Raw genomic sequence first — 24,018 nt, 5'->3', positions numbered from 1 at the left:
ACAGATGATAAAGTCTTTCGCATTTTCCTTTCTGGTTTAGCAATTAAGTTTTACATGTTTGCTTGGTATTGGTTTAATGGGTTATTTTGCTTAAGAACGAGGCAGTAAGATTGCAGCACCACATATAACCATATGGCACAAACAGCACTTGTACACTTAAAAAGATCAGCAAGAATTGAAATGAAGAGCATGTGATACCAAATGTTTTGAATCATATATAAATCACAGAATCATAGAATCATAGAATGGTTAGGGTTGGAAGAGACCTCGAAGATCATCTAGTTCCAAACCCCCTGCCATGGGCAGGGAAACCCTCCACTATACCAGGTTGCCCAAAGCCTCATCCAACCTGGCCCTGAACACTTCCAGAGACGGAGCATCTACAACTTCTCTGGGCAAACCGTTCCAGTGCCTCACTACCCTCTGAGTGAAATTTTTTTTCTTATATCCAATCTAAATCTCTCCTCTTTCAGATTAAATCCATTGTCCCTTGTCCTGTCACTACATGCCCTTGTAAAAAGTCCCTCTCCAGCTTTCCTGCAGGCCCCCTTGAAGTACTGGAAAGCTGCTATAAGATCACCCCAGAGCCTTCCCTTCTCCAGGCTGAACAGCCCCAACTCTCTCAGCCTGTCTTCAGAGGAGAGGTGCTCCAGCCTTCGGATCATCTTCATGGCCCTCCTCTGGACTCGCTCCAACAGCTCCATGTCCTTCTTGTGTTGAGCACTCCAGAGCTGAATGCAGTACTCCAGGTGGGGTGTGACGAGAGCAGAGTAGAGGAGGCAGAATCACCTCCCTCGACCTGCTGGCCACGTTTCTTTTGATACAGCCCAGGATACAGTTGGATTTCTGGGCTGCCAGCACACATTGCCGGCTCATGTGGAGCTTCTCATCAACGAGAATCTCCAAGTCCTCCTCAGGGCTGCTCTCAATCCGTCCTCTGCCCAGCCTGTACTTATGCTTGGGATTGCTCCGACCCATGTGCAGGACTTTGCACAATTCTCTTCTTTCAGTGCAAGTTGATGGTAATAGGTAGCCTCAATACAAAAAAAAACCTCATATCGTAAATGATACTATAATCCTTATTGCTGGTTTCCTATATATTTCTATATTACAAATTAAGTGTTTCTGTGATTGAAGGAAGGTCTTTCCACTTGACTTCCATACAACTTCCAAAAGAAGACAACAGGGTATTGCAGAATCGAGAGGTATTTCTGGATAAAGTTCCTACCAACTCACTGTTTCTTGGTAATTGCTAAGGAAGGCTATCATCTGATTCCCTATAGATGAAACATTTTAACATCTTCTGTTAAAAAAGACTGGCAGACCCTTTGTTTGTTCTAGGATCAATTAGTTCAAGCGCACTGAATCAGGAGGTTATAGAGAATGAGACTCACGATGAAGGAGAGATCTATCTGAAGCCCGTGGCAAAACCCACACTGGAGCAGGCGACAGCTCCCTAAGAACCCATGACTGAGGGGAAGAAGCCCGTGCTGGAGCAATCTGATGGGTAGGATTGCATCCTGCAGGAAGGACTCAAGTTGGGTAAGTCTGTGGACTGTCCCTTGAGTATGAGGGGAAAAGAGTGCAAGGAGTCCTCCTCTTTTAAGAAAAGGAATGGCAGAAGCAATGTGTGATGAACTGACCTGCGACCCCCCATTCCTTATCCCCCTGTGCCACTAGGGTGGGGGGGAGGTAGATCTGGGAAGAAAGGAAGGGGAAGGGAGAGGTGGTGTTTTTAAGATCTGGCTTTGTTTCTTGTTATCCTCTCTGAATGTACTGTTAACTAATTAAACTGATTTGTCCCCAAGCCGAATCTGTTTTGCCCAGGGCCGTGGTCGGTGGGTGATCCCTCCCTGTTCTTATCTTGGCCCTCAGTCCTTTTGTTACATTTTCTCTTCTCCACCCCACTGAGCAGGAGGAGTGAATGAGCAGCCTCGTGGTTGTTACTCAACAATAAAGGGGTTATAATTTTTGTGTAAGAATTTCATGAAGGGTTTAGTAGGCAGTTTACACATACCTAAAGATAACCATCCTTGAAGCTGCCGGAAGTGATTAGAAGGGAGACTCTTTATCAAGAACGGTCTGCCTTTGAATGGAACATCTCAGGAAATGTATAAACTTTGTTCTCATGTTCAAAAATCAGAAACACAATATATCCTCAAGACTCAGGTTAGTTTCCACAGAGTGTAGTGTGAGGTTTCCTTGTACTAGAACTTCTTTTTATTCTGTAAAATAACATTTAAAATATAGAAATAAAATCTGCATATGTTCCAGGATGAAAAAAGGTACTAACAATTTCATAGGGCTGCTCAGTCCTATAAGGTGAGGTTCATTCTTTGTCTCCAGAGATGGCAGTCAAATGACACTTAAAACTCACAAGCAAAAGAGCAATTTAGTAAGTGTACTCTCCAGAACTGCTATAATCCTACTCAGGAACTCATTTTGGACTGCCAGGAGGTATTACTAAGGCTGTTCACCTTTTGTGATAATAAAGTAATAAAAGCCCACACTCTTAGAATAGGAGACTTGGGCTGCTTTTCTTCCTCAGCTCTCAGAAGACCATCATAAGCTAAAGAGTGTAGGGAAAATCCTCCTCCAGTTACTATGCTATGGTAATGCAGAAATCATAAAGGATGTCAAGCATGCTATGGCCAACTATACTGCATGCAACCAGGAAAAGGTCAGTTTGGGTTCAAGTCCATGTTAGCTGGAGTATCTGTCTTTTACCCAACTATTGTTTAGCAGATAACAACAGATAACAACAGCAGCAGAACCGGAAATCATCCTTCCCAGCATCAACAGAGGATCTCAGCATGCCAGCTAGGACACTACTAGATCCATATGTACCATCTTACCCTATTTTTTAAATTGTGCAGGTAAAGTAATGAACAAAAGTAAATTAACATGGTGAAAAATAGTATAGCCAATTTGTAGCTCCATACTAAAAACCTGGTCCCTTGGGAGGTTCCGAAAGCACAAGAGAAAACAGCTTTCTCTTGATGAAGCACAAAGTACTAACCTTCTGACCCTGACTATCAGGATTCCCTAGGATTTGGTGATAAAAGGAACGTAGGAGAAGAATCTTCAAATTTGTCAAGTAGACACAGGCTGAGAAAACAGATGGATGGTGTAAGCAAATTCACAAAAGATGAGGCTGATAAAAAACTCAAATGCTGTCCCTTCCAGCAATCTGCAGTCTAGTGTATCATTGACTCCTACAACTCGGTAGTGCTCTCTTTCATACCACTACGTTTAGTCCCTTGGCTAGTGACAACTTGGAAACTTCTGACAACACACATATCCTTTGTGAGTTTTCTCGCAATGTTGTTTTATAGTATCCTTTGCCTATTTAAATATTCTTACTTCTGTCTATCAAATAAGGAGGGAAAAGAATTTTGTGTTTGTCACAGAGACAAATACTGCAATAATACAGTACTTGTGTTATTGCTATATTCCTTTAAAGTAAGCTTTTTGTTTTATGCCTTACAGCACCCCTGGGGTGTAGCACTGCATGAACATTGCATATGTTATGATCTGTTTTAAGAAACAGCATTTAAGAGATGCCAGTAAAAGAGAGTCATAGAATTCTTTGGGAAAATCAGAACCCTTCGGCTTCTTTTAATTACTTTTGCTCCATTTCAGATCTTAATACAAAATACCACACACTGAATGGTATTATTAGCATCCAAAGAAGTAATCAAGGTGATATTTTTCCAATGCACAGATACGTCATGATACTTTCAAGTAAGAGCCTATCTTCCTGTCACTGCAAAAATTTCTGAAGCAGACCGAAAATACGGACTGTAGTATCTCCTAATGATGGCGTATAGTATTGCTGCAAATGTCATAATTCAGTAGTAGCTTGCTGTATTTTTGGCGGAATATGAAACAAAATATTTTACTAAGACTAAACTTCAATTTTTTAGGCTTTGTAACAAACCACTGCTTTACAACAAGTATTGTATCCAGGGGAACTTTATAATCTAGCTCTTTGAAAAGATGACCTCTTGAGAGCTTTTAATGAAATCCCTCGATGCTTTGAATCTGTTCTAAAACTGACCTGTTCTAAAAACATCCATGGTCTCAAATAAGATGCTCCAGAAACCTGGATTGCTTCAAAACACCCAAGATTTAAGCTCATGAAAAAAAAACATATTAAGAAAACTTAAGAAAAAAGAACTTCAGATCTAAAACTCCATTTATACATAGTAGCTGTACCCTCTGTAACATACTGTAACCAAAACCATTTACTTCAAATTGGAAAACATTTTTCAAAAGGAAACACTACAGCTTGTTAGAAAAATGTGGCCTTTCGGGAGACAGATTTCTCCTGAAAGATTAGAAAATACCTCTTGTGGAGTTTGCACTAGATCTGAAGTCCAGAAGAATAGAGTATCAACCCACAATACAGGAAAGCTATAAAATTTTTTCAGTTGGAAAAACGAATTCTACAGCTAAAAATCACAAATCAGTACAAAGGAAGGTAATATCTAAGCAGGTACAGATAAAAATGAAAAGTATATTGACAAAGCAAGCAATTACTTGCTTTAATATGCCCCATAAATGCCTTAATATTTTGATATTGCTGGAGAGCTGTAGCACAGCTCAGCACCACTCTGCCTTCACTGCCACATCTGTTCTCATTCTGTCCCCATGGCAATCAGGCCACTTCCTACTCAGCTCTCCCTCGGCTGAGCTGTTTGGCTCCCCCAAATCTTTTATATGTGAGTCACTGAAACACTTACTCATACTTCAAAAAAAATCACGAAGAATTCAGATGGTGCTAACATATTTAAGTGGTGTGTAGGTGTGTTATCTGATGCATACAGAGATTCACCCCTCTATGAGTAAGTTTTACATTACAGATAAACTTGATAAACTGACTCCATGATAGGCTTACAATGACCTTTCCTGAACTATGCCCACAAATTAACGCCTACTTATATTATTAGCAACACTCTAAGCCCCTAAGCGGTGTCCAACAGGAAAATACTACATGTTTTAATCAAAATAACTTAAATCAGAAACATTTTCTTCCTCCTTACACTCGAGACAGCCTTGAGCGCGTGACGAATTTAAGCTCTCATATCTTACAACTCTGCCAGCATGTTAAATGGAAGCTGAAGATGCCTAAAAAGGAGAGCATCTGCCTCTACACCTAGGAAGTTTCACAACACTGAACTTTAAGGTCACATTTTATTACAAATAGTACAGCCTTCTTCAGTTTGCCTGTAACACTATAAAATGTAGGTTGGTTCACAAAAAATAACTAGGGTTGAAATATCCACGCTTCCTCTTTCAGCTATTTCTCTGAAAAGCTTTAGTGTGTCTGAGGCTGACATTTCGCAGTAAGACACTGCTGCATGCAGAAGTGGGTTTTGTTTCTTTCATGAAAAATATTCTATTTTCAAACAAGTCTTAATACTTGGAAAATGAACATTCGGACACAGTTAGAAGGACTGTGAATTGTAGCATCTCCAAACGCTCTACCACACAAAACGTCATCTGTTTACACTGCTCCTCACTTTCTCAACCCTCTCAGGTCTTATTAAGTTTCAGGAAATAATTGAAGCATCAGAGATACAGAGAGAGCATCAGTACCTGCTTAAGACTTGAGAGTATCTTTGGCTTGGAACTGTAAAGGATCTTTTACTCTCTTGTTTTAGCAGGTTTAAGCATTTCACAGAGCTTTCACCCAAAAAGAAACTACTACTTTAGGATGCAAATGGCATTTTATCCATTCATAGACATGGAAAAGTACTCAGAGATAAAATCCCTTTGGCAATTCTAGGAGTAGATTTCTAGTCCCAAATCTCTCATGTTCAGCTTGCCCATAAGACACCTATTTGGCTGCACCGTCTAGAATCACTAGAGCACATTTCTCAGAACAGCAACAACTTTAAGGTCTGGATCCTTGACACTGGTACCTTCTGTGGACTAAATTAATGTCACAGTTTTGTTACCCATTAAGCTTCTAAAAGTACATCACGCTGCAAAATTCTCTGTACAGGTGTGAACTGTCTACAGTGCTGACTGCAAGTCATGCATCTGAAAAAGGTTAGAAGACCATATTTTAGTTTCTGAATGTCTAGTTCACACACAATCTCTCACCCGATTGAATAAATAAACCACATTTTGTCTACACTGAAGCTATTTATTTGCATGTCAAATTGATAATTCACAACAATTTGGAGTTCAATCCTGTGACATTATTGCAGAATTTGGCCTTGTTGATGATAGTTGTTGATGATAGGAATTAATTCTACCAGGTAGGCTCCAATTTGCAATTCTTCCGTGGCTACTCAACATCAAGAAGATGACGTAGTCATCAGCTAAACTGTGTGCATGAAGCAAAATAAAGGGAGCTCACAACCTGTCCAAGAGAAAACCTGTAAGTACAAAAGCTAATGTGGATTCTCTTTCATCTCAGGACGTGCATTTTTTCAGGAGATCATGAATTATGTTTTCATGACACACAGGCATGGAGATAAACAATCATTGTAACACTGATGTAGAGCCTGGGTATAGATACGAATCATTAAATGCAAGCAGTACACTTAGTTGTTTATTTTGTGTTGTTAAATGAATAAAAACATTTTGAAATTACTTGGTTTTCCGCGTCAGGATTACAACATATTGTTTTCAGATGTAAAGTTCATACTGATCTTAAAAAAACAAAATCCACACAGTAAAATTATACTGCATAAGTCATTATGCAAAGCAGGAATGTACATTTTACACCATTCTCTGCTCTGATTATAGACTGATGCCTCACGCTGTTGCGTTTTTTACGATGTAACTATTTAGTAATGGTGTATAAGAAGTAAAGCCACGTGGCAGAAAAATAAATTATTTGACTACATTTACCACTCAGCTTTCAACTTACTCATTATAAAATCCCTCTGTTTCCTTACTCTTACAGTAGAGAGATTTAGCAAAACTATTGACTGAGATGGCTTCATATAGCAAAAACATTCGTATTTCCACTAAACAATGCTTGTTTTGTTGCTTGTTTTCGGAATTTTGCAGCACTAATGGTTCTGTTTATGCCAAGATTAATAACCAACAGTTGTAAATATATTTCAAACAACTAGAGGCTGAAGAGGAAACAGATCATATCAATGGATTTGTTTGTGAACAGACTTCAATGCAACCATTGTGTGTGGATTACATTTCAGAGGTCACGTTTTTTTACTAGTTGTGTTCTGGAAACCATAAATAATGTATTCATTTTAAAGAATTACATGAATTGACCAAATCCACATAATCCTCTACAAGCTTTCTCCAAGAGACTACCAAGCAAAACTCCTTTGAAGTTCATTCATATTTTTCAGGATGATTTTCAACAATATTTTCTTGACACCAGAAGATGAAAAATGCACTTCTAGAATCTGCAATTCAGATACTATATGGAAAACGGATGAACATTCAGTAATAATCTGTGCTCAAGATGGAATTAACAACTACGATGTATAATCTGATTATCAACAATTCATCTACTATCCTCTTTAAGAAGCGCATTGCACAATTTCAAAATAGCGAAGATAACTGGTCTTCTGTCACTTTAGTCCACACAGGAAAAACCAAAGAAAACACAAAAGTCTTAAGGAAAAGTATCAGTCTCACTCCTAGTTTAGCTCACTGTGGTTTTCACTGAAAAAAAGCTATGCCACCGAGATCCACTTGTCCTTCCCCAAAACGTGAGGTATTAAGAGAATTAAATAGACAGCTATGGATAACAATTTGGGAATACAAAACTGTCATGGTTTGATGTGGAGAGGGGGGTGGTTCTGGTGGCAGGAGAGGGGTTTTGCTCCCTGCAACCTCCCCGGTTTTGGAACCGGGTTAGGTTTGGTTCCGGCCACCAGATCAGACTGCCATCCCCCTCGGGGTTGAGCCAATAGGGCGCCTCTGCGAATTGCCCTATTTAAGTCAGGACAAAGGGACCAGAAAAGGTACTTCGCCCAGGATCGAGCAGAGAAGGGAGGAGGGCACTGCCCCCACTCCCTGGCTCCCGGCCGGGCAGCTGCCTGCATCGGGCCGGCGCCGCTCACGGAGAATGGCGGCAGCGGAGCCAGCTGGGGAACTCGGGGGCACCCCACTCCCAGGGTGCCCACTGGGCTGAGTTCACCTGGAGAGGACTGAGACCTGAGAGAAACAGCTGCATCGACAGCAGGTCAGTGAGGATGGAGCGGGAGGAGGTGTGCCGGAGCCGAGTTTCCCCTGCGGCTGATGGTGAGATAGCAGGCGGCCCCCCTGCAGCCAGGACGGCCTCGGTGGAGCAGAGACCCACTCGCAGCCCGTGAGGAGAAGATGCCTGAGCCTGAGGATGGTCGTGTTGGGGTGCACGACGAGGCAGAGCGGCATCTGGAGGCTTCGTGACAACCCACGCCGGAGCGAGTGGCTACAGCTCCCTAAGTACCCGAGACTGTGGTAAAGCCCACACCGGAGCAATCTGTGGGGAAGGATTGTTTCCAGTGGGCTGGACTCACGTTGGAGAAGTTTGTGGATTTTTCCTCGTGGGTAGGGGATCCATTGGAGCAGGGGAAAAGGGTGTAAGGACTCCTTCTCCTTTAAGAAAGAAGCAGCAGTAACAGCACGGAATGAACTGACCTGCACTCCCCCAGTCCCTGCCCCCTGTGCTGCTGGGGGGAGGAGGTAGAGCCAGGAGGAAAAGGAAGGGGGGGGGGGAAGGTGTCGGTTTTAAGATCTGGTTTTGTTTCTTTCTGTCCTCTCAAGTAATCGGTTTTTGTTTCCCTTTGTGCTTCTAAGTAATCATTAATAAACTGTTTTGCTTTGAGAAAAGCTCTGCCTGTTTTGCCCAGGACCATGGTTGGTGGGTGCTCCCTCTGTTCTTGTCTCAACCCTCAGTCCCTTTGTTTTTTTTTTTTCTCTCCTCTCTACTGGAGAAGGAGAGACTGTGTGAGTTTTAGTTGCTGGATCAGCCTAAAACCACTACAAAAACTTTTCACAAGAACATGTAACTATGCATGTAGAAAGCACACTGGTCTGCCTAATAAAAGTATGTGGTGTTTCACTTCTCTCCCACCAGCTCCCACTCCCAGTTTCAAAAATGACTCTTAGCATGATTCTTTCAATTTTCAGCTTCCATCATCTGTCCACTAAAGAAGTCTTAATTCACACACATTTACTTTCTGTTCTACTGAGAGGTTGCTGAGAACTTCTCATGAAAGTCTACAGACTCTGCATACTTCCTCTACTTCTTCACTCAATTCTTCCAATTCCATCTCAAAATTGAGCTTTGGTTTAAAGATCACATTCGGCATACCCATGGAACAGGATTAGGTGATGCTGTTGCATCTATTAGTAGACTTGACAAGCCAGAACATCCTCTTCTGTCTCAAGCTCTAATTCAACCTGTATCTTTATCAGCCTGTCCTAAATTGTCTCTTCCACACTGAACAAAGAGAGCGTCTAATTATTGTTCACGAACAGTCTACTCTTCTGGTATGGCCCTCATGCTATGTTTTTTTACTAAAACTTATGTCATTCAACCCTTCTGTTTGTGACATGCACATCCTTCTATTCCTTTGTTCACTTTCTCTTTTCCTTCACCCTTGAACATTCTTTATTCTCTAGTCCTATCCATTCATTTGTAAACACCCTAGTAAAACATTCTGCTTCCTCTGCTGTACTTGCCTCTGGATTCTTCCTAATTAGCTCTTTAATCTGTTAAAGTTATCAATATCACAAATATATCACAGAACTTCTGGATCCATGTTTCCTACCTCTCCTGCTGGTGTCACATTCTCCTTGGATGACATTCCCAAGCCCAACTTCCTCCTCCATTACTTTTCATCCTTGACTTCAACCTATCATGTTTCTGAAAATAATTTTAAATCCGTCTATCAATCTGAAACTCTCATCTCTGATTCCCTGTGGAGGACCAATCACTCAGGAAAAAATTGAGTATGGTGAAAATTGAATATATTCAATTTTATTCATCCAGTTTTAAACTCAAAATTCTCTGCAATCAGTTCCACTGTTCCTAACTTATGATACTTTAAAATCCAATGTCTTAGAAATTAGTATCTAAGAAGCTGCCAAATCGTATCAGTTCTTACATCAGTGTTTCCATAATACTTTGTTTTCCCCTAAAACTTGGTCTGCAGCTTTCCATTTTATGTGAGGACTATTCTAGTGCTTCCTTGTCTACTGACTATACTTACTGCCTCACTACTCTTGGGTTCAGCCCAAAAGTATATTTTCTCCTCTCTGCCTCTTAAAACTCAGAGATGCTGCTTCTCATTCAAATTTTGATCATTGGATTTTATTTTGCCCTTAAGTCTACATGATACTTCCATGTCTGTTTATTTCTGAAATCATATTTTCTAGCTCTCGCCTTGGTGCTTTCTTTTTATTTGCCTGCTGTGCTAGAAGCTTATAAAGTCACCATGCAGCCTCCAATCAAACCCCCAATTAAACAATCTCCTTATTTTGGGCTCATTTAAATACACAAAATTGAAATGAAAACAAGTATATCACATCACCTGTAGTCTACAAGAAACAGCACTTTCCAAAGAGTTTATTGTATTTCTATGGAGGAAAACTACCCACATATATTCCAATCATCAGTTTTCTCCTTTTCATAATTATTTTTAATATCATTCTTACTGATTAAGAAGCCTTCAAAATCAGAGTTATAACAATGTTATCAAGTGTTTCTTTGTAAATCATATATTTATGGATTTACAGATATAAACTTCATTTACAATTTAAACGATTTATTTCTTGATCTGCATCTAAGCCTATAAATATCTGTCCACATATATAAACTTCTTAATTTCCTCTACTGTATCATTTTAGCAGTCTACTGAAAAAAAAAAAGAAGAACCTAAAGAAATGGAAAAACGTAGTTCAATTTCTGGAGGAAGTAAAACCATGCTTTCAGACAAGGCTGTAGCTCCAGCTTCAGTTGCAGGAATTCTACGAAAGGTCTAAGAACTAATACTGATGTCTGTAGAGTATAAACAGCATAACCACATTATTTTTAAGCTACTGTTTCCTAAGTTGGATTCCACCTTGTTTCCTCTGAATGGTAGAATAATAAATAAACAATAAACAAATGGTATTTTCCCACTTTACCTGTATATATACTAAATTCAGTAATCTGACATGCCAATTTGATATAATGAAACTAAGACAACATTTGAAAAAGATAGGAAGTTTTCTCATAAAAATGTCCAGGTTTAGGCACCCATGTCAATACTTTGCAAACCAGATAAAACCATCCTGATTTTGGAAGTACAAACAGCCTCTTATCTCATTAATATCCAGAGCATCTAAATGTACTATGCTTTTTTTAAAATCAATTCATTTGTATGAAGAAGTCTAAAAAATTTACAGGCTCAACTTTCAGCTACTTAACATGAAAGCAGATCCTAACATCTTAATTAAGTGTCTAAATTCTGGAGTTTGATGACAGGTTTGAAAAACAAGGAGCCATGTAAAGCTGGTCATATTTGCAATCTCCTTTTATTTGAAAGGTAATCATGTCCGTATGGCGGAGATCAAAATACAATATTTCCTGCTGACACTTTGCAGTTAAGATGCACTTTCACTGACACCAAGATCTGACTTTGGGTCACAATTACAGCCCATTTTTGCTACATGATTAAACCAAGAAATCCTATTTTAGATTACAACCTCTAAAAATCAACTAACCTTTCAGTATTGAAGTTGGAATGAGACAATTGAAAAATCCCATGAGTTTGAGCTGAAATTAGTTGTTGGATGTAAACAGCTGGAGGGGGAAAGGAAATATATTGAGAGCAGCAGGATTCCCTTTAGGAGAGAAACAGAGAACAGTTAGTAAAAGGAAGCATGATAAATAATGTGAGAAGAACAGTGTTTATAAAATGAAAAAGGGACACAAAGAGAGAAAAATGGGTTGAGAGCAGTAGTAACTTAATAGAAAGTGAAACACAAAAGGCAAAAGGAAGCAAAGAAGTCTTACCTCTAAAACTGTAATTATTTGCCCCTGATTAAAGCATAAAACTCTGTGAGAAGTATGCTATTCCAGAATAAACTGACATGGGGGACTTGGGAGTCTCGTATAAGGCTGGGATAAAGAGTCACTCAGATGAGTAACAGCTAGTTCTTCAAGTGTTCTGACCACAGCTATGTTGACAAGGGTACATTCTCTAAAAGCTGCAACTGGACAGGACACAATGATAACTCAAACCACACAGGATGGCAGGTAGTGGTGCTGGTACTTCATTTAGTCAGCATCACATTTATGCATATCTCATGGAATGAGTCTACCAATATTAAAGTCATTTCAAATTTATGCTGCAGTGCCATTCAACTTGTCAAGACCGGGCAGATATCAAGCACTGTTTCATGCACTAAATCAAGCACAGCTTCAGGCTCTAAGTACATCACACCTGTTTGGAAGTACTTATAAGAAAAAAAGGATTTATTTTGTAAAAACTAGATGTAAGTATTAGTTCTAGAGAAGGTGCTACCTTTCTGCTAAAGCATGAGGCTAAGATCGAAAACATGCCCAGACACTAAACGCTAGGATCATCTAGGACTTAGCCTTGATATTCGCATCCTTGCATAACAAAATTTGTATTGCAATTCCAGCTTGATATAACACACTTTTATTGTATTTCCTAAGCAATCATACGAAGATTTCCACACTTCGCAGTATACATCTCCTGCTGCTCATTGGTTATGGGTTAGTACGTCTAGTAAGAGTTGACTTGTCACCAAGGAAAGAAATTTTAGAGCCAGAGTGTCTTCATAAAGATAACTCAACAGGAAAAGAATGTGCATTACCTATATGCCAGGTGCAAAATAAAAAACAATTTAAGAAATTCCATTATCCACCAAGCAGCATTATGGAAGTACTATCATTACTACACCAAAAAAATTGAGTATAATTTCCATGTGCCTTTATGTGAGACAAACATTGTATTTTACTTGATTAATTAGTTCCGTAATACTGCTAAATAGCTAGAAATTGTACAATATTAGTATTGCACACGTCCTTCATAGATGTGACTAATTCTTGAAACAGAAGTCCCGGGACCAAATCCCAACCAAATTGCTACAAAATGCTCTCATCCACTTCTCTACCATGATGGAAAAAATTCAGCCTGGATTTGAGAAAGTTGGGAAAAGTTTATGGTCACTGGCATCAGAGCAAAATGCCAAATAACCAACCTCTGTCTGTGGAAAAGAAGTAGAGTTATTGTGGGAACTATTGGATTCAGCAAGTTGCACTTCTGCTCAGAGAGAAAATGTATTATCACTCCATTTATTATAGTGTACTTCCGCAGATGTTCCCAGGACAACTTACTTCTAGAAACGCTCCCTCACTATGGACCGTGCTCTACAAGGTGGAATATAAATGTATAGCTTATGCAAATAGAAATTGTAATCACACATTCTAAAAAAAGGCTGGTCATCTCACCATCATCACCTCACTGAAATACATGAATCATTATTGCATAATTTCCTCTGAAGATAACAGGAAGTCTTGATCCTTACTTCAACACTAGATTTGGTTCAATGGCTTATTTCATTTTCTTATAAAACACTATCATCATCTAGTGGTATATTTTGCTACTATGCAAACTGCACGTTATGAAGGTGAAAGTATTTCATTTACTTAGCATTAAACATTTAGAATAAGACATACATTTATCATCTTGCAGTTATGCCAAACTATGTGAGGGTGGGGATGGAAAATGAAGTAACATGAAATAAACTTGACAGAACTGTTGAGGATTTTGAGAACAAACAACATGCCAACATTTTGCATGATGGAAATTTGAATAATTTTCTGTCCAAAAGTGAAGAAAAAACAAATAAAAAAATACAGCTTGAGGATGGTTCATATCTCATTCATACTACCCATAAAATACAAAGGGACATAAGCAAATATTTTGAAAGAAAACCTCACAGGTTTTTCAAACAAAAACATTTTTCACACTGTTTTTCTGACAATTTTGGGGAAAAAAAATCCTATTTACTATTTACAAAAGTCCACTATTTATTATGAACATATAACCAGCATCTACATAAATAAGTTGTTGACTTACGTGGTAACTTTTCAGTCTAACAAAATCGACTTTCATGGAGATGAACCTTTCTGAATTTCTGCTGAGATTTTTAATGTGCTCCACAAGGTCAGCACAGAACTTGTAGCCACCTTTGAGGACACAGAGAACCACAATATCATTGTCTCCAATGTCTTGCATAATATCTTTGGCCAACCGTTCTGTCCTGGGGCAAAAAAATTAAGGATAAAATAACATTAGATGTAGATTCTGTAAGTTCATGGCATGCTTTCCACGTGGTTACGAAGAAACACTACAATGAGTATGTGGCTTGACTGACAGTCTGTTTAAGTGTCTCGCCTTGGCTGGGTTCGGATCCAGCTCATGGTAGGCAGATATAGAGTGATAGATGCCGGATGCAAGATGCAAAGCATGTGAATCAAACTGGTTAACCTCAAATGCAAAAATTCCTCAGTTAAGAAAAGGGAGTAACACATTTCAGCATATGTTGAATTCATAAGCATTTCAGAGACTTTGGAGTAAAGAACGCAACTTAAGTTTTACCTCAGAGGAAACATCAATATAAAATATTCCTGTGCAATCCCCTAACTTGTTATGTTAGTTACTACGCAAGAACAATAAATTAAGTGAAAGATAGGGAAGAGAATTATTAGAAATATTTAATACTGATAGGTTTTGGAAGACGTTTCCTCTACAATTTTAATAAAAAGATACACGAATAGCATAAAGAAATATAGTATCAATCAAAATTTTGTAAAGAGTGCACATTATCTCTATTTCATACAGCAAAAAAGAAGAGTGCAAAGAGCTTAGGTAACTTGTTCAAGGTCACACACATGAGAATAATCAAGGTTATGCTCCAATGAACCTGGAATTGCAGTGTTCCCATATCTGTCTTGTCATTGACAATTCCGCATTGAAAACACAATGTGGCAGATGATGGAAGCCAAAAGATACACATTTCTGCCATAAAATAGTACATACATTTTCAAGATAAAAATAATAATCATGAATGCTTATCTTAAGTATCTTTGCTTTCTGAAGAACAAGGTAGATGGCATTTCTGGACCTAAAACAGGGTACCAGGTCATTTCTAGATGTAAAGCAGGTATCGACAGAAAACTGAAAAATGTCATTTGATGTTTTGAGAAAAAACAGCTCAGTGCATTATTTTCTGTAAACCATTTTGCTGGAAAGTTCTTCAATAACTGAATTAGATTAGTAGTTTCACTGAGAGTGGACTTCTTGACAGGACGCGACTTAATAAATAATCCTATAATTTATCCCATTATTACATTTTTCATATTTTTTTCCTCTACCCACTGTAATATGGGAATCCATTTGCCACTACATAAATACACTGAACTTCAGTGAAATCTACACATGTGCATGGACCAGAGAAGAATAAGTCCTAAATTGAAGATAATACACTAGTTACGAGCAAAAGCTCCCGCTTCATTTTCACATCTTTGTATTTGTAATGCTTAAGTAAATTCGATATAGCAGTAATTTTTAGATTTGAAAAATAGAGGATATCATTAGACCTTGTTTGTTTGACCTTGAATATATAATTCCTTTTACTGATGCACAAGTGAAGATTAGTAAGATTTTCACGTACTTTACTGAAGATTAGTAAATAGTCTTTTATCATCTTTTACCAAGTCTGAGAACAATGAGGAAAACTTTTCATTAGGAAGACGCATTTCTCTGATGATTTTAATTTTTTTACATTTCTCCTCAGACTGAGGAGCTGAAATTTCCAAAAATTCCAAAGACCATTTTCTATTTTAAAAGAGTATGAACTCCAACATAGAAAAAATGTACTAATTTCAATTTCTAAATAAAAACATACCAGTTTTTTAACCTATATTTAATTGCTATCAACTGACAAGATAATTTTCTCAAGTGCTGAGCCTTCTTACTAGATGAAAACTTTGCATGATGACAATATATTCAGTTTTGCGTCCTTTTCCATTAGGATAGAATCAGTCTTTACTGAAAGTAAGAAAAAACAGTGGAGTTCATTCTGCTGGAGTACAAAATCAACACTGGAGTTCAACGCTTACTTTGAACAAATTTATACTGAATTCTATGAGAACTGAGGTTGTAACATTTATTTTAAAAAGAGGAATTAAAAGTCATTTGACTCGAACCAAAAAAGATGAAAAATTCAACACAATAGTAACAGAGAAGGTAAGGAAAGAAAGCTTGTGCTTCAAAACAAATACAGGAGTCATAACTCTTCCTCATGATGGATGTTTACAGTCTTCTTTCAAAGAGTTCCAACAATTTCAGTACTTGTACCCAACTGTTTTACATGTGGTAGGTAGAAAGCTGCAGGCCGAAAATGTGCCACGAAATTCCATTCAGATGTTCCCAATAAACACACTGCTGGAAATTACCATTTCCATTTTGTAACTTTTTCATAAGATTTTTGACAGCACGTCAAAAAAGTAACTGAGCATGAACACCGAGCTGGACTACCACAAACACCAAAGCACCATCAAATGTCTACACAGAGCGTATGGGAACTACTACAAGGTAAGGAATGAGGGATCATCAAGCTTTCCCAGTGCCACCCTCCAAACCTAACAGCTGGACGCAAACAGTCCATGACACACTTTTCGATTGTGCTGAATGGCCGAAGTCAATGGTACAGGAGAGAACCATCAGGTTAATCGGCATTAAAGATTTGCACTAGGGAGTCGATGAAGTTGTAAATAACTGAATGTAGTTCTTACTCCTTTTTATATTAAAAACACAGGATGGGTAGGGTGCAAGTGGAACATTGACATATAACTATATACAAAGCTTTGTACTTGCATTTTCTTCTTGAGTTCAGCTCTCTTATAATTTACGTTCCAATGCCAATTTCACCATATGATCACACTCTGCTTTTTGTGGGACCCCTGTCTCATTCAATGCCCAAATCAGAAATTAGGTGAAAGAAATCAGACAGTGAGTTGCAAAGGCAGCTACGAGTCTAGCATTTCCTAACCTTCAAGCATTGTTTTACTTTCCCCATTAAATAAATAAAATTCTGCTAATGCAATATTTTAGGACAAATGGTATATACACACTGTCTATGGATGACTGGCTTTATAAAAAAGAATAACAGTATGGACCAAAGAATGTATTTAGTAACACCCAAACTACACGTACCTGTCAACAATAATGCCGTGAGGTATGAGCACATATTCCAGATCTCCATAGTAGTGCTGAGGGTAAGTGAACAAATCCAGACTGTATCCTGGCCAATTGTCTGAAATCTGAATATCAAATAGTACTGTTAAGAATACTTCATGGTGCTTGACAATATGTAACTGATATAAAATCAGTGTTCTAGTACACACTATTGGCTGAATTAATTGTATTACATATTGTCTTCCAGTTATAATTTACTATTTCCCTTTTACTATTAATTATTTTGCTTCTCAGTGTATCTCAGAAATCAAATGCTAAAGTTTTTTTGCCACAGAACTTGGGAAATATCACCTGAAATTACGAACAACCACATAGAGAGAAGAAATATTTAATACTAATCTACTGGAAACCCCACGGTTCTTACTATTTTCAAATTCAGAATGCAAATGTAAGATTATCAGTGAGAAGGGACTTTCCAATGGGACATTGAGACAGTGGGATTACAAGTCATAAAATCATACATTAAAATTGTATATTTCTGGTTTAGAGGTGTTTTAAAGACACACATAAATAAATAAATATTCTACAGATGAAACAGAACATAGGGAGAATAAATTACATGGTTCATGGTATCTTTACAAATCAGTAGAAGACTGTACTTCTTGCCAAAGGTGAGGTTCTTAATTTAAATAAGTCATAAAAGATAAGTGATTATAAAATGTTCACATCTCAACTCACTATCAGGTAGTCTGTAAATTCATACACTTGCAGAAAAAATATTTTACGGATTTAATATACATTAGTTTCATAAGTATCAGACTACAACAATTAGGAGATCCCACAGCATACAATGCCAGCGGAGATTAAGTAGGGCAAATATCAGCCAACAGATAAAGGCTTCACTAAGCTATGAAGATACAAAGTCACCAGCGCAAGAACTAAAACTCCAAACCAACAATTTTCAAAATTTCTTATGAAAGGCAAGACCTACAGATTCACAAGGTATCTTGGAACCATTATAAGGCTTTGCTTCAATATTGGTTCAGGATAAAAAGCGACACCTAATAGGTTTTCTTTACAATCATGTTCCTCAAGTTACGTATTACCTTTCTTCTTTCTGCAGCTTGGCCACATGAACCTTGAGTAGAAGGATAAATGGTGAGACACTTGCATTTGTGACATTAATGGCATTTCTGCTAAATCTAGCCTTTAAAGGACTATCACTGAAACTAACCTCTGCTTATGATTTCATGTAGTAGAGCAATAAACCATGTCTCAAAAATAAGCTAACACAACATATTTGATGTTTAGCTGTTCCTCCACATCTAGTCTTCTTGAACTTAGGCATAGCCCTGCCTCCTGCTGTACTGAAACATTGTTCTGCCTCATGGATTTTTGTTTGGTTGGGTTTTTTTGCATATTCATTGACAGCTACAGACACCTCGACTGTCATGTTTTCTTATCTCTGCCCAACAGTTTCTGTATCAAAAAAAAAATTATTTGTTGGTAAATACTACTGAACATTTGCCCATAAGAGCATGACTCGGAGATCACTGAAATCAGTGAAAGCTCTTCCCCTGCCTTACACAAGCCTTGAAACTACACAAAAGAAAAAAAGTTACTTAGTTATGTTCCTCATTACCATAGAAACAGGAGATTATAAATACCCTCCTTGGAGAGGTTTTTAATTAGAGGCAAATCTTGCTCCAAAAACACTGCTTCAAAAGGCCTGGGAAGCCTATTTTCCCATCTTCATTTTCAGTATATAGGGGTGGCTGAAACTTTTAAAACATTTTGTAGCAATGAACTGTCTGGCATGGTTTTGTTCAAAAGCATTTTAACATAAAATGAAACAATTTCAGATAGTGCTTTAAATTGCAGGAGTACAATAAACACCCACTAAGAACGTCTGTCAGTATTGCTCACTTATGCATTCTCGTCAAATTGCATGTTTTTAGCGTGATGCAGAAGATCAAACTAAATGGATGCAAACTGCTTCAGAATTCATACAAACCAATAGCTTTTACTTAGGTTACAATAAGAACCTTATCAAACAGGTCAGGATGAAATTTTGATTCTCCTATCTATCCTTCTGATTCTCTTGAATAAAAGAACATAAACCGCATCACTCTGCAATAATATAGAAGTTCTCATTTATGAGAGCTTACTGGCATTTGACAAATAAGATTAAATTCACATGTACTTTCTAATTAATTATTTTTCTAATATAACAAGCCTATTTCATATTCTTCTTTCTTTTAAACAGGCACTTTCCAACAATAAGGCTTAGAAATTCTCATTTACCCTAAAGCTATTCTTAGTGTTATACTATAGGACAGGGTTTTTTTTATGAGTATTCTGCTTGTGAACTTTTTTTTTAAAAAAAAAAGTGTGATTATCCTCATTTTAATAGCTAAGCATCAAAAAAATCCGCCCCAAATTAAACTCAACTTCTAATACTTCTGGCTTTAGCCATTGAAAATATGAAGGAAATATTTGTGATTGTTTCAATAAAAAGACAGTATTCAACTGGATAAATAAATATAGATACTAAATACATCGGTACAGAAGATTTTAAAAAAAAGTCCTACAGTGAAAGAAAGAGCTATTTTTAAAGTTCAGGCTTGGCATGTTCAAGCAGCCTAGCAGAAATTCTTCAGCAGGTCTTTAGAAAGTTGAGTGAAAGTATACAAAAAGGAATACAAATACACGGCAATACTCTAAAGCATTCCCTTGAAGTGTAAGAAGTTGGAGGCACTCAATTGCAACACCTTTGGAAACAAACATGGCTAGTTTTGCTGTCTGGCAAAGTGGGTACCTGTGAGATTTGAGCACAGTGCTCGCTTCAGAGCAACAACCATCTGGATTCTACTTTGGTGTAAAATAAGGGAGCGAGCATCAAGCAAAGTACAGCTTTTGTACACTTAAGTCACACTGTGCTGGCGCTACTTTTGGTTAGTTTTTTGGGGGGTTGGGGAGCACATGCACACATTCGTGCGTAGCAAGCAGAAGAAATGAAGTCAGTACAGCAGAACGTGGTTATGAGCATTCATTTCCTCCTTTTGCTGTATTCTCACACTCACTTTAAAAATGTCATTTATCACACAGGTGTCAGGAGAGGTGGTTGATGCATGGTGGTTTCAGAAAGAGCTCGAACACAGTGATGGGTTTCTGTGGAAGGGGGACAGAGGGGATGCTGGCATGAACAGGGTGTGACTGCTGCCTGCACAGAGCCTCAGCTCTGGGCCATGACCCAGGTGGCTGTTCTTCAATTCCATTAATATCCCAATGCCACAATAAAATAAGAACACACCTAAGGTGGTAGCAGTGATGGTATTTCCTTCACAGGAGAATGTGGTTTGTCCCTCAGAATAAGGAGCATATTCGCTCATTTTTGCTTAATTCATTCGGCCTCACAGGTCCTTAAAACACACTGCTAAAGTTCGGGCTTTTTCCCACCACAGAAGAACGAGAAGCAGCCTAACAGCGTGCTTTTACAGCGCCCCCGGACCCTCGAAGGCCTCTAAGCGTCTCGGTGGGAGCCAGATCCCTGAGGATCCTGAGCTCCTTTACTCAAGGCGCCTGGTGAAACGCACACCCACTGCCACAGCCGCCGCTCCGAACAATTCAGGACCACATTTCCACAGTGGAAGCCAAAAGCCCGGCGGAGCCCGGGGAGCCGGCCGGCCGGCCTGCCTCCAGCCCGGGCAGCCCGACACGCACCTCCCCGCCGCAGCCCGGGGCCGGGCTCCGGCAGCCCCGGCAGGGCTGGGCGCGGCGGGAGGCAACGCCAGCGCGGGGGCGACAGCAGGGTAAGGGGACGCGGCCCGAGCGCCAGCCGCGGCAGCCGAGAGCAAGCGCGGACCCTCACAGGGCGGCTCCGCGCGCGGAAGGACGTGAGGGGAAGGGCGGGGGCTGGCGGCGGCCTCGGGGTGGGGGCCGGGCAGGGGGGCACGGCAGGGAGCGGCACGGAGCGGTGCCGGGGCCCGGCAGGCAAGGGCCGACCAGGAGCGGGGAGCCAAGCACACAGCGCCAGGGGAGAGACAGCCGCGGGGGAGCCGCGCTGAGGGGCGGGCGGCGCGGGGTCTGCGGCAGCGCATGGCAGCGGAGAAGGAGCGGCGGGGAAGCGTGGGGTGGGGATCGCGCACCGCGGGGGACGAGCAGCCGGGGCGGGCCGGGCGACGCTTTGCATTTACCACAACGCCACGGCCTCCACCGCTCCGCGCCGCCGCGCTGCTCCCGCCTTGCCCGGCCATCTTCCTCCGCGCCCGCCCGAGGGGCTGCGGCGGGGCGGAGCCGGCCGGGGGAGCGGGGCTGGGGCCGAGCCCGGGGCCGGGCTGTGCGGGCCGCGGCGGAGGGAGGTGGCGGGGAGCCCGGCTGCTCGGTGCCCGAGGGGGGCTGCCCCCGGGTCGGGGGTGCACCCCTGTGTGTGAGGGCGGCTCCGCCGCCGCCCGGGAGAGCAGGGCCTGCGGGGTGCCCGCCGGCGGCCGGCGCTCACCGGACAGGCGCTCGTCAGCTTTCCTCGCTCCGTGAGAATCATAGAATCATAGAATGGTTAGGGCTGGAAGGGACCTTCAAAGGTCATCTAGTCCAACCCCCCTGCAAGGAACAGGGATATCTCCAACTAGATCAGGTTGCTCAGGGCCTTGTCCAACCTGGCCTTGAACGTCTCCAGGGATGGAGCATCCACCACCTCTCTGGGCAACCTGTTCCAGTGTTCTACCACTCTCATGGTAAAAAATTTTTTCCTAATATCCAACCTGAACCTACCTCCCTCTATTTTAAAACCGTTACCCCTTGTCCTATCATAACTGGCCCTCCTGAACAGCCTCTCCCCATCTTTCCTGTAGGCCCCCTTGAGGTACTGGAAGACCGCTATAAGGTCACCCCGGAGCCTCCTCTTCTCCAGGCTGAACAGCCCCAACTCTTTCAGCCTGTCCTCATAGGAAAGGTGCTCCAGCCCTCTTATCATCTTCGTGGCCCTCCTCTGGACCCTCTCCAACTGGTCCATGTCCTTCTTATGTTGGGGACTCCAGAACTGGACGCAGTACTCCAAGTGAGGTCTCACGAGGGCAGAGTAGAGGGGGAGAATCACCTCCCTCGACCTGCTGGCCACGCTCCTCTTGATGCAGCCCAGGACGCGGTTGGCCTTCTGGGCCGCAAGAGCACATTGCCGGCTCATATTGAGCTTCTCGTCCACCAGTACTCCCAAGTCCTTCTCCTCAGGGCTGCTGTCGATCCATTCACCACCCAGTCTGTATTTATGCCTGGGATTGCCACGACCCAGATGTAGGACCTTGCATTTGGCCTGGTTAAACTTCATGAGGTTGGTACGGGCCCACCTCTCCAGCCTGTCGAGGTCCCTCTGGATGGCATCCCTCCCTTCCAGCGTGTCGACGGCACCACACAGCTTGGTGTCATCGGCGAACTTGCTGAGGGTGAGCAAGTGAGGAGATGGGCTTAATTGCTAAAGGTCTCTAACGAGGAGAGGAAATATGGACTGTAACGCATAAAACTGTATGTAAAATCCTGGGATAGGTGTTCAGAAAGCTTTGCCTAGTGGGGTCTGCCGGTGGAGTAGCCTCGTCCGTGAAGTGGGATACGAGATGGAAGCGGCTCTAGGCGTCCATGGGGCTTGAGGACACCAGCGCTAGCGACAGACTGACGGGGTGCTGGAAGGGTTTGGACAGAACTGGGTACGAGGCCTGGGCTGAGTGAGTTGGTGGATAAGATGATTCCAACAAAAATTTTCGTAGATTTTTGTTGATACTCTAGGGAGAAAAAAGGATGTCAGAAAGCAAACTTCCAATAGTTCACTAATCTTGCTTTCCATCCTTGCTGACTTCTGAACTAGTGCTCCTTCTTCCACACCACTGTGTACATGCTGGAGCAAGCTATGTCTTCCCAATGCCTTCAGCCCACCGCCGTGTTGCTCATGCTGTCCTTCCAGTAGAAGGAAACAGATCAGGAACTACGTGGCCTTCTGCCATCCCCCTTCGGATTCTGTTAAAATTAGTATTTTCCTTTCACAGCCTCCCAGATGAGAAGGAGCTTGTTTTTCTCTTGGGTTGCTCTGATCCATTGTCTACCTTTAAGTTCCCATATAAGTTCAAATTTGTACTTGCTCTATCATTTTTATATCCTATCTTTTGGGAAAAATGCTAACAGCCTCAATCCACTGTGGGTAAAATTACAGCTTTTCACTTTCTTAAAAGTGAAAGTTGGTTATGATTTGTGCTACTTAAATATACAACTGGTAGAATTCTGCTGTTCCTATACTAGAAATTATTAAAGGAAGAAAAAGTTAGGCCCAAGCATAACGAAGTATACTTAGTGATACCTGAGGGACTCTTACCAACTAAATAGGAAGACGTTTCAATTTGGTACACTACTTTTCTAGAATGGAGTCATTGAGACTTGTATGTCACAAGTCATAACGGACGAATCCAAAGAACACTGTGAGTGTGTCTACACGGGGACTTTGGTGTCCAAGGTGGGCTGTTTTTTAGGTGCATCCTGTTAGTGCACTTACAGTAGAACTGACAGGCCAATTAATAGCTTAGGAATCTGGTATTAAGAAGGCTTCTGTAAAGGAATCACCAATTAAAGTCTGGCTAAGTACTAAAGCAATTGAAAATTATCTTGTGATAAGTGTTTTGTTTCTTATGTGAAGCCAGATCTATTTGCTTTTTGGTGGGTTAAGGATCTACTCTTAAAAGTTAACTCTACAATTGACAACATGTCTGAAAGAACAGAGGGCCAGGTTTACAAAGTGACAGAGGCCAACTCTAGAATGTGTCTGCCTCAGAACTGATGCTTGTAT

At 40.7% G+C, this 24,018-nt stretch overlaps 1 protein-coding gene across 1 annotated transcript in view; it reads right to left on the bottom strand.

Annotated features, from left to right (window-relative positions):
- The window catches only part of PRTFDC1 (phosphoribosyl transferase domain containing 1), a 48,889-nt gene extending 27,438 nt beyond the window's left edge, over positions 1 to 21,451 (bottom strand). Inside the window, exons 1-3 of the mRNA XM_086614705.1 lie at positions 21,392 to 21,451; positions 17,214 to 17,320; positions 14,073 to 14,256 (exon numbers count right to left, since the gene is read on the bottom strand). Of these exons, the coding sequence (XP_086470831.1) occupies positions 14,073 to 14,256; positions 17,214 to 17,320; positions 21,392 to 21,451 (351 nt within the window). The remainder of the gene's footprint in view (positions 1 to 14,072; positions 14,257 to 17,213; positions 17,321 to 21,391) is intronic.
- Between the last annotated feature and the right edge of the window lie 2,567 nt (positions 21,452 to 24,018).

This window comes from Tauraco erythrolophus, chromosome 7 (genome assembly GCF_009769465.1).
Source record: "Tauraco erythrolophus isolate bTauEry1 chromosome 7, bTauEry1.pri, whole genome shotgun sequence".
In the NCBI taxonomy this organism is placed as follows: domain Eukaryota; kingdom Metazoa; phylum Chordata; class Aves; order Musophagiformes; family Musophagidae; genus Tauraco; species Tauraco erythrolophus.
Note: the sequence above shows the minus strand (reverse complement) of the source record. Positions and strands in the feature narration are given on the sequence as shown.